The following is an 11,327-nucleotide window of genomic DNA, read 5'->3' on the forward strand; positions in this document are numbered from 1 at the left end:
CATCTCTTTACCAGAAACAGGTCAAACAAGCAGATTTTATAACATTTATGTAAAAACGCATCTTGACAAGAGCAGATTCATTAAATGGTTTATTAGACCATTTTGCAATTCACTAACACAGGACTGATTTATACTTTGACAAATTTGTGGAAACAATGAAAACACAAGTCCTGACTGAAGTTCAAATTTGCAGCCTGCTGATATTGTCATAGCAACCGAATTAGTTTCACAGTGAAACCTTTAAGAGGCAAGACCCGCTCTAACAGATGTCATTTTCACGGGCCAGATCTGAACGTTTCATGCTTCTATAAATCAGACAAAGAGTCACAGAATCTGATTTTCTCTGATCAGAGCTGAACCACATGGTGAAGTCTCAAGCTGTTCCTGGATAATTCAGGTCTGTTGTGGCCATGTCCAGGCCAAGGCAGTTGACAGAGAGACTGTGTTAGAGAGAGAGAGAGGTGGATGGAGTTTGTGTTGATTCTGGTGGCATCTACAGAGCAGCTCGGTGCTGAAAGTCTGATCAAGCCTTGATGTCCGTTGTAGAGAAGAAATAAAAACCGTTGGCTGAATTTCCACAAAGGCTCATTTTAATGTCTCATATAATCAGAGAAAAGCTGCTTTTGTCTGTTTTAATCCTTTAAAGCCTGTTTGGCCACAAACTAATAAATGTAACAATTGCAATTGAGGGAACTGTTGCTAACAGTGTTTAACGTATATGACAAAAAAAAAAAAAAAAAAAACTTCTGCTTTTTGGATTTCATTTTGCCTTGTAGTCTTCAGGTCTGTGGAAAAAACACAGGACAACATATTAGAACTGGGAAGGCGGAAAAGTCAATTTAAAGGAAAAACATGGGCACAAAATGACAGATGAGAAACTGGATAGATCTTATCATTTTCCCCCTGAACTCATTTTAAAATGAGTTCAGATGCAACATCCTCTCTTTCTGCTTTTCTCTCTTAATGTCAAGCTTAGACCACAGCAGACAGATGTTATCAGGACATGCTGTACTGGGTTTGATATTAAGTAGACAAAAATGTTATCAAATCTAACAATTCTAGTGCCGACAGAAGCAGCATGTTTATGTTTTTGTGTGTATAGGCTCCCGTTTATGTGGTGTGTGTTATATCGGAGTGCTCATATCTTGTCATCACCTCTCTCCACTGCTCCAGCATTTTTCCGAGAGAATATTAACTATGTGTTTAATAAAGGGTAACAATTGAATCGCCCTCAGTGACCTCAACCCCACTGCTTCACACACACACATATTTGATCAGTAAAATGAGTAAGGCAGGGCAAGAGTGAATTTTAATGAGGCTGAGGCACATCTCTTAAATAAACCAGGATTAGTTTGACCTTGATGGCTACACAACGACTGGCCTGAACACACAAGCTGATTGGCTGACGAGACTGAACCAGTAAACAATACGAAGAGGCTCATTTATCACCTCACACACCCGCTGACAGCAACGCTGAACGCAGCACAGACATGCTGTATGCATCTGTATGAGACACACACACAGCAAGACGCACAGACCGCTCTGATGATTCACTTCATTTAGTTATTTCACCTCAAATTTAAGGACAGATTCGGGCCAGGTGTGGCTTGTTTTATTGAAATTTGCTTTAAAAGACAACTTTGAGTCCAAATTTAGAACAAAAAAAGAAGAAAAAAAAATATTATGGGCGTTCCTTCTTGTAATAACAAACCAAGCAGATTTTTCCTCCACTGAGAATTTCAGAGTCAGAAATTTCTGCCTCGATCTTTACATGGTGGCAGTTACTGGTATTTATTTATTTATTTTTTGTCTGGCACATTGAAATATACCAATTCTGAGACACAATTTTCAAGATAACTAGTAGTGTAGTTCATGTGTGCAATGTTTAAAATCTTAAAGAGTTAAAACTATTTTATTTTACTGCCTGGGTGCTGAGAAACTGTTCATGTGAAGAGAATTGACCTTGACCAGAACAAGCAGCTGGAAGAGGGGCGAATGAATCTGCAGATCAATGGATGCAAAGGCTACTGCGGGGCAGGTGAAGAGAAAATGCTCTCAGCTAACCTGTGAGAATGAGGTTTAGTGCAGGTGAGAGCTCAGAAATGCAGCAGCATGACATTATCATGCCAGCAAACCGCAGGTCACAGTGTCAGCCTAATCTCAAACCTCAAAATAGTCTAGTTAGAAAAGCCATGAATATGATTATGCTGAATAACAGATGCTTTCTCACACTCACTCTGCAGAGAAACTTAAACCTTGTAAACCTACTCAGAGCGATGGAAAGAGCTAACTTTCCCATGTGTGTTTGTGACATTTGATAATTTCTGTTTTCAGACTGCAAGGCCACAGAGAGAACTAAAACCTTTGAATGCACCAGTGTTACTGTGTGCAGTGACCTTCATCTATATTACAGTTTCTCAGAAGAGCTCAAATGCCACTCAGACTAAGTTGCATTAGAAACCAAAGCTTACATCTACAAAATAGAAAACAGTAAACTCCTAATGAACAAAGTGATCTCCTGTCAAACAGTCAGTCCTTGTTTGTTGCGCATTAAATGACAGCCTTGTCCACACAAAAATGGCTATTTTGGTAAACACAAAATTTTCAATGCATTTGTGTCCATTTTCCACATGCAAATTCATCTTTTGGCTCCTGAAAATGAATCCTTTTTAAAGTGCTATAAAGGGTGACGATATTTACAGATTGTGGTTTTGATGTTGGGATGTGGACGGATTGGCTCGCCACATCAGATTGTGCAGTAGGGGTGTAAATCATTTGATCGTAACAAAATATTATAGAAATTTAATGGCTAATGGTTTGTTTGCCAATACCTCAAATTGTGCCATGATATGATTTAAGATCGAAGCAGAAGCCAGTGATTGATATGAGATGACGTTGCATGCTGATTTAAGCAACTAAAGTAAAAAAAATTAGGACTGTTAAATTATTGAAATTTTTATTCAGATTAATCATGATTAATCACCATTCATGACTATGCCTGAAATTTGCCCGTTTTTACTGCACTGTATCAACAGAACGAGCTAATGCTTACAAATATTTACTGTTAGTTGACCTTCTCTAGGGTAAACGTCAGATGTCCAATGGTCAGTAAATGCAGCATGTACTTCTATATGTTGTTCTATATCATAGGTCACCAACTGGCGGACCGCGGTCCGAGTCCGGACCCCGACGCCGTCCCATACGGACCCGGACCAACAGCCAAAACAGAAGGTTATGATTTAAAACCTGACAGGGCGCTTCTATTTTAACTGGCGTAACGTTTGTAGTCTTTACGGTAGTGGTTTTAACGAATGAGGAAACGCACAGACCAATTGCATGCGAGTTAAGCCATCCCACGTGATACTACTCAGCCAATCAAGTTTGTGCATTCCAGGCGGTAAACATTGCGACTCTACAGTGCAGATAGATGAGAGAGTTAGAGGCAAGTAACACATGAGAAGACGGTAGAAAGACAAAGAAAGATAGCGACCGGAGAAAGTTGAAACAGGAGTGAGACGGAGAAAAGGAGAGATACAGGCGACAGCGCCGGAGAAAGTTGAAACAGGAGTGAGACGGAGAAAGGGTGAGAAAAATAAGGATCAAATGGCGCTCTCCAAAAAAAGAAAAGTGGACAGCGAAAATAGAGCATTTAATCCGGAATGGACGGACTCATTTCTGTTCGTACTTCCCACTGGGAGCACTAAACCAGTGTGTCTCATATGTTCCGAAACCGTGGCACTTATTAAAAGTGCCAATGTGAAACGCCATTATGAAACAAAACATAAAGGTTTTGAACAAACATACCCACTTAAATCTGAAGTGAGATCACAGAAAATAAGTGGTCTCAGAGCCCAATATGACCAGTCCACCAGGATCCTGAGCCACACGTTCACTGCCCAACAACGTGCTCATGAGTGTTCCCTCAGAGTTGCTTGGATTTTGGGTCAACACAAAAAGCCATTTACTGATGGAGGGGTTGTCAAAGAATGCATGAGTGCAGTAGCTGAAACGCTACTTGAGGGAAAACAAAAACAAGAGCTTTGTGATAAAATAAAGCAAATACCCATGTCAGCATCATCTGCCACAAAGAAAACTGAAATATTAACTCAGGATGTGCTAACCCAGCTAGATGAAGCCATGCATAAGGCACCATGTGTAGGCTTAGCTGTGGATGAGTCCACTGATGTGTGTGACAATGCTCAGCTGTTAGTGTACGTCAGGTTTTTCAACACAGACCAGAAAGCGTTCTGTGAAGACCTGTTAGGTGTCACTCCCCTTCAGACAAGTACAAGAGGAGAAGACATCTACCTGGCCATTAAGGAGATGTTAACAAAGAGAGGAATAGAGCCAAAACAAGTGGTTTCAATAACCACAGATGGAGCCCCTGCTATGATAGGGAGAGAGAAAGGAGCTGTAGCAAGACTGAAAGAGGACAATCCTGAGCTCATAGCTTACCATTGCATCATTCATCAAGCTGTCCTCTGCGCCTCCCTGTCAGATGAGCATGCTGAAGTGATGAATACAATGATGAAAATGATCAATTTTCTCAGGGCATCTTCTTCCTACCAGCATCGCATGCTTAAGGAATTCCTCAGAGAAGTTTATGCCAATGCTGATGATCTTTTGCTGCACAACAATGTGAGATGGCTCAGCAAAGGCAGGGTGTTAGAGCGCTTTTGGTCCATCAGGAGGGAAGTAGCAGCTTTCTTGGCAGAGCTAAGAAGTCAGAAGGCAACACAGTTTTCTCTCTTTTTAGAAAATGAAAAACAGATGGATAATGTGGCCTTTTTGGTTGATATCACTTCACATCTGAATGAACTGAATTTGAGGCTACAGGGCAAGGACAATTCAATTTGTGAACTGATGACAGCTGTCCGCTCCTTTCAGAGGAAACTTCAGGTGTTCAAGGAAGACCTGCTGGAAGACTGTGCACACTTCCCAGCAGTGCAGGAACAGGTTCAGGGACAGAGAGATGTGTCTTCTTTTGTTGGCTTTATTGATAAGCTGATTGTAAACTTCAGCAACCGTTTTGACAGCTTCAGCTTTGGACAGCAGCTCACCATGTTCATTCAGAACCCATTTCTCATCACAGATGTCAGGGGGTTCTCAAAGGAAGTCACACAGCACTTTAAATGGGTAAATGCTGTGCCTCTCCAGATGCAATTGGTTGATCTCCAAGCAGATGTGGCCCTGAAAGAGCAGTTTGTAAGAACTGACCCTTCCACTTTCTGGCTCCAAATGGTCTCTGAGACAGCTTTCCCAGGTCTGAGGAAAGTAGCCCTGTACATTTTGACCATGTTTGGCTCCACATACAACTGCGAGGCAGCTTTCTCCACGATGAACATAATCAAAACTAAATATCGTTCCAGGCTCACCAATGAGCACCTCCACATGTGTATCAGAATGGCCCTGACTCCATTCAAGCCCAGATTTAAAATCCTGGCAGGACAAGCTAGAGCTCAATTCTCTCACTGAGCAAAAAAGTGGGGGAGTGGGATATAAGAGGGGAAGAAAGTGATACTGTTCAGTTGTTAAGATGTGTTGAGATTTATTATCTGTAAAATTGGTTGAGACTGTTGAGTCAAGATGTGAAACAGAAAAAGGGAAATTCAAGCTTTTGCTCCCTTTATTTTATTTTTCTGAAGTTAAGCACTTTATTTGAACAAGCACAATTTTCACATTTTATTTATTTTCTCTTATTTTGAAATGCAGCCCTACTATTATTTACTTAATGAGAGAAAATTATACATATATGCAGTCATACATATATGTTCAGTTCTATGTTACGTGACAATAAATATTGTCAAAAAGTTTTTGAATTGTACTGAATTCATTTGATTTGACAGTCAGGTATTGATTACATGCAGATGTTGATACAACTACTAGGCTACTTAAATATATATCACACTAAATAGTTAGACATTATGATCTTCCGGACCTTTGCTTCAAGAAATTTTCTCCAACTGGACCTCATTAAATTTTAGTTGAATACCCCTGTTCTATATCATCTCTACCACGTTAGAGATCAGAATTCATATATCATCATCTAACCAACCATGTAGAAAGTTTCTATCCTAAAACCAGCAGATGTGATGACTAAAGTTAAACAGCCAACATTGATGAAGAAACTCTGATAAAACTGATGATCTGGATAAAAACAGGTTTTTCCTTTTATGACTGAAGTGTGAGTGTTTGTGCAGCAGTGATAAAAGTCCTACAGCAGCATCACCCAAAGTAAACACCTGCTGATAAAATAGATTATTTGCTGTTTGTTTTACAAGTTTCTCTTTTTTTTTTTTTTTAATTAAATGATCGCTTTAGTCAGTTCAATATTTCATAAAATCTAGACCTCTCATTTGTGCCCCCCATCAAAACTTTTCTAGACTCCATAGCTGAAGTATAAACCATGTCTACCATCAGCCAACTATTGTGTTTGAGAAGGTCCTGCCAAAAACAATACTTTTGGGGTTAATATGTGACAGTGTGAACCATAAACCGCTAATTACGCCTTCTCAGCTGAACTGTAAACACACGCAACAAGACAAAAGCTGATCAGCAACAGCCGTCATGATTCAGGGAACAACTTGAGAGGAGAGGGAGGAAGCAGCTGCTGCACAAACAGAGACGACCAGAGAGCCTCTAGTGCAGACACGTTGGCGCAAAACGCAGGATAAGTTTTTAAAAAAATACGGGAAAAGTGTGGGTGTGAAACCCTTGCACCAGGAAATGACTGAATATTAAAACACCCTCATTCTCCACGGAGGCAACATCCATGGGTTGCGCCATTAATTCTGTGTTTATTTTCAAATCCGTCCATAGAGCCAGCTGGCTTATGTTTTCCATCTTGCCTGTCCACGTCCCGCCGTCAAAACAGAGAAATGACGAATGGATGAGGCTTGTCATGCCACGCATGCCTTAATTACGTTAAAAATATTAACGCAATTAATTACATAAATTAGTTACCGCCATTAACACGTTATTTTTGTAAAAATGTAAAAATTGTGTTCCTGATCTCAAACATTTATACGCAGAACAATCTGTTCTTTGGACAAAAACGGACTGTACCACATTCTGTGTATTGAGCTTAAAGGTGGCGTTTGTACTGACCTTCTCAATGGGACGTCTTTACATGTTAGTACATAAATTTATAATTACTGTCTGACTAGACTGAAGAACTAAGCATGAACAACAGTAGTGATGAAAACTGAACCACCATCTTTTCTGGTTTTTATATAAGATCCAACTATTGTTGGTTGAATAACTTTGTAAATTAAGTGTTTGTTACTGCAGAATAACGAGAATTTTCTGTTTCTTTTAGTGAGCTGCCAACGACACAAATGTTGTGAGATCAGTGCTTTCAGAAAAGTTTTGTGCACACTTGAGGGGAAATAACATGTCAGCAAACTCCTTTGGATTTACAGTACGAATGCTTTAGAAAATAATAAGGCAAATCTGTACCACATGTAACCTAACTGCAGTAAACTGTCACTGGTTGTGTTTGGCATTTTCTGAGCTTTTCTTCTGTATGATGCTGTATTTTTTGGGAACAAAAGAGTGGAAACAACGCTTGTCAAAACACTTTTGTTCATGTGAAGAAGGTCTTAACAGGCTGGCGATCACTCACTCCACAGCCACATGTGTTTGCGGTTACAGTAAAAACACTGAATCCTTTTTTTTTTTTTTTTCCTTTTTACATGAGGGGAAAGTGTCCAATTCAAACTGGCCACAAAAAAGTGGTTGGCATGCTCTTTGATATGAATTAATTTCAGCATCTATTGCTCAGTAAGACAAAAATACAGAGCTGTGTCTGTAACAGTGCCTGACAGGTTCAACAGAACATGGCAATGAAAAGCCCCCCCCCCCCTCACTCATTATCATAAAGATTTCACTGCACTGACCACCCACTGTCTCACCTTTCAGGTCAAGTTAACAGCCTAAAATAGAGCAGCTCCTATTGATTTTCAAATCTGTATTTGTAACAGCACACAGCCAAAACTTTAACTTAATGTTGCCATCGATGTAAACTGAACCACATGACAAACATTGATAACTCAACCAATCACAACCTGTCAGCTAATGCTACAGCTACTGAATCTTAGAGATGGCTGGCTGTCATATAAAAGGATGGAGAACAAGTAAAACTGTCAGACAGTACTCAGTTTCTCATCGTCTCCTGGCTCATCCTTGTGATTGCATGGCACGTAAATGTGTCAGTCCTTCATTATTGGTAAAAAAAAAAAAAAATCAGATGTGCTTCACTTTAAAAACACATAAAAAATATTTTTGCATCTGTACATACGGCGTCCACAGTCTGGGGAAGGCGTCAATCTCCTCCTGGGTGTATTCACTGAGTTTCCTGGGGATCTCTCTGGGCTGAGGAAGCTCCTCTGTCAGGTTGGCTCGAATGTCTTCTGGCAATTCCTAAGCAGGGGATGGATGAATGAGACATTTAAGAAATGTTAGACAGGAAACAAAACTCAAAGCAAAATTAAACAGGATGAGGAGGGAACGTGAATGAGAAGGCAAATAAAACAAACTATTATTTACACTACAGACACAGCTCAGATATTCTACTCAAGTACTTGAAGAGAGCATTAGTCCATCACTCTTCTGTGTCAAAAATCTCATTATTATTCATTACATTTGTGTATCTGTCTCCAGGTTTGTCTAAGGAGAAGGCAAGAGTTGAGACTAAAAGACAAACACAGCTTTCAAAAAACACCAAACTTGCAAAAAGTACTAAAAGCTGAACTGAGTGTTTATTGAAGATGACACTGCAGACATTTCCAGGCTCAGGAAGCCCATCTGCTGCTAATTTAGGATGCATGTCACACATTTAATTCTGCTGGTGAATCTCCCATCAGGACCAACCTAAACGACTTATACCCATCATTTCTCAAAATCCTAACAACACTCACTCGTGTTTTATACATCAATAAACAAAGATCTGATCTACTGTCACACCTGCTTGGAATTAATGATGTTGCCCCCACAATGATGGTAATTAGATTCAGTTCATGTTTGGATATCCAGATCAATTAATGCCACAACAAGCAGATGTATTTAGTTAAACCTCAGAAGGTGTTGTGCCCCTTTGCTACTTGTACTTGACTTCTATTTTAAGGAATATTGTTCATCAGGAGATTCCCAGTCTCCAGAGAGTCCCTGAAACTGGCCCAAATATGTCTTATGTCACGGAAAAGATACTTTATGTTGGGCAAAAACCTATTCACAAGAGGAGGAGACTTTCTTTAATTGATTTAAGAACTTATTCAAATAAAAAATGTCCCTGCAGTATGAAAACACCTTGTAACAATTCAGGCAAATGAGGTGAAATAGGGGACTTACGTCTTCAGGAAAGATGTGTAATCGCTGCATCATGGTCCTTCGGTGAAGATTTCGAGGCAACATACCGTAAATTGCTAACTTCACAATCTGGAAGAGTTAAAATGAAAAGGATGCCACACATTCAGTTCAATGATTCTTGCTATATTAAGTGTCAGTAGCAACCTCACTTGCTTTTTCCATGTTTTTTCTTACATTAGCCTCTAAAACACAACCATGTTTTGCAATGTGAGGCAGCTTACACAACTTGGACAGAGTTACTGGACCGAGATACTGGAGAGAGATGTTGGACAGAGGCAGTGCTGACAAGCCGTTCTTCTCTCCAACTCCCATTTCTCCCTCTTCATTCGCCAGCTCTCCAAACTTCAATTTAAATCATCATCAAGACACGTGTCTGCGGTCTGACCTAAAACCTGCATCAGCAACAGAGCCAACAGCAGGTTAATGTCTCTACTGGAGCTGTCAACAACAGACTGGAGACCAGAGCAGGTCATTCACCTGCTCCCACTGATTCCCACACAGCAAGAGCCATTTTATGGTATTGTTATTAGCTTACAATGGCTGCATATGGGAAAATAAATACCACCTGTTCACATGCAAGTCAGTGTTAAATGATTATGAACAGGCCTGTTTTTTTGTTTTGTGTGTGTGTGTGTGTAGCAACAAATTGGTCCAAAGATCAGTATTTAGAGGAGCAGCCTCTGTGGTGCTCTGAATGCTCTGCACCTGTTTAGCTTGGATCAGTCAAACATTAAAATAAAACTACGGACAATAAGAACTTGATCTAAAATATATATAATAATATGGAACTGTGGTCCACTTTATGACAATTATGCCTTGATTTGTAGTAAAAGCAAACTACACTGCTAATGTGAGGTCAATCAAATGATTTTAGATCTTTGTTTTTCCATTAAAAAAAACTCAAAATGAACTGAGTGCTTTTAAAAATACTTTATCTTTTATCCGTGGGCCTAAAGCTCATTCGTTGTAGAAGTTCAGCTCAAAAGGTAAAATTTGTGTTTGGTTTATTTCTTTGTTGGCAATTAATCGTATACTGTTTGAAAACCTGTTTATTTCCCTTTTAAATGTGCCACATTTGTAAGGAAAATGCTTTTGTAGAATGAGCAGCAGAGTTGAGTATGTAGGTTGAGCCATGAAAAACGTGCAAAATCTTCTCTGCCAATCATTTAATTTAATTTCCAACAAAAGTGTCCTTATTTTTGTGCTAAGTTTATTACAAGTTTAAAAAAGATCTTGAATACAAAGATTAACTTTTTAGTCCAAAGACTCCTTTATAACGAGGTGTTTTTAAAATAAAACATGGCTCTGGCAGGAGGAAGTAGAGGATATGTTGGGGATTATTTTCAGGTGCAGAATCCAAAATTTGGTTGTCTGACTAGATTGTCCAAGTTTAATATGAGGGGGAGGGGAACAGTAACCCAGCGCAGTAGAGTGACTCACTGATGTATTTAAAGGGTCTCTGGACAGTAATATGTAAAATGAGAAAAATTTAGCTCAAGTTGTTTTTCTCTCTTGTGTAAAAACCCTGTGTTGATTTCCAATCTGCTTGTCACTTTGTCATCAAGCTCTGAATGTAATCATCAATCTTACTGTCACGCCAAACTCTACACTCCTTTCAAAGCAACAAACAGTCTGTAGCTGACAGGCCATGAATATGCAACACAACCAAAATCTTAAGAATTATTCTTAAACTGATGCCAAACGCCACCGTCAGCAGCACAAATCCACTACCTCTTAATCCAACTTCCCCACACGAGTCGTTAATATGCCCACACATGAAAACAGGGATAAGTGTCAAACCAGGAAATACTTCCTCTGCTCAACATGTGGCAGACACAGAAAGTGTTATAATGTCTGTGTGTGTGGTCTGAAAATACAAATACCGGATAAGAAAAATATGTGGTGCAAGGTAAGTAGCAGTGACATTTCTGATATTTTAAAATCCACTCTGGATAACGGAA

At 39.5% G+C, this 11,327-nt stretch overlaps 1 protein-coding gene across 1 annotated transcript in view; it reads right to left on the bottom strand.

Moving 5' to 3' along the window:
- Positions 1–76: 76 nt before the first annotated feature.
- The window catches only part of mrpl13 (mitochondrial ribosomal protein L13), a 16,828-nt gene continuing 5,577 nt past the window's right edge, over positions 77–11,327 (bottom strand). Inside the window, exons 5-7 of the mRNA XM_041987849.1 lie at positions 9,349–9,435; positions 8,300–8,421; positions 77–785 (exon numbers count right to left, since the gene is read on the bottom strand). Of these exons, the coding sequence (XP_041843783.1) occupies positions 761–785; positions 8,300–8,421; positions 9,349–9,435 (234 nt within the window). The 3' untranslated portion in view covers positions 77–760. The remainder of the gene's footprint in view (positions 786–8,299; positions 8,422–9,348; positions 9,436–11,327) is intronic.

This window comes from Melanotaenia boesemani, chromosome 6, assembly GCF_017639745.1.
Source record: "Melanotaenia boesemani isolate fMelBoe1 chromosome 6, fMelBoe1.pri, whole genome shotgun sequence".
Classification (NCBI taxonomy): Eukaryota; Metazoa; Chordata; class Actinopteri; order Atheriniformes; family Melanotaeniidae; genus Melanotaenia; species Melanotaenia boesemani.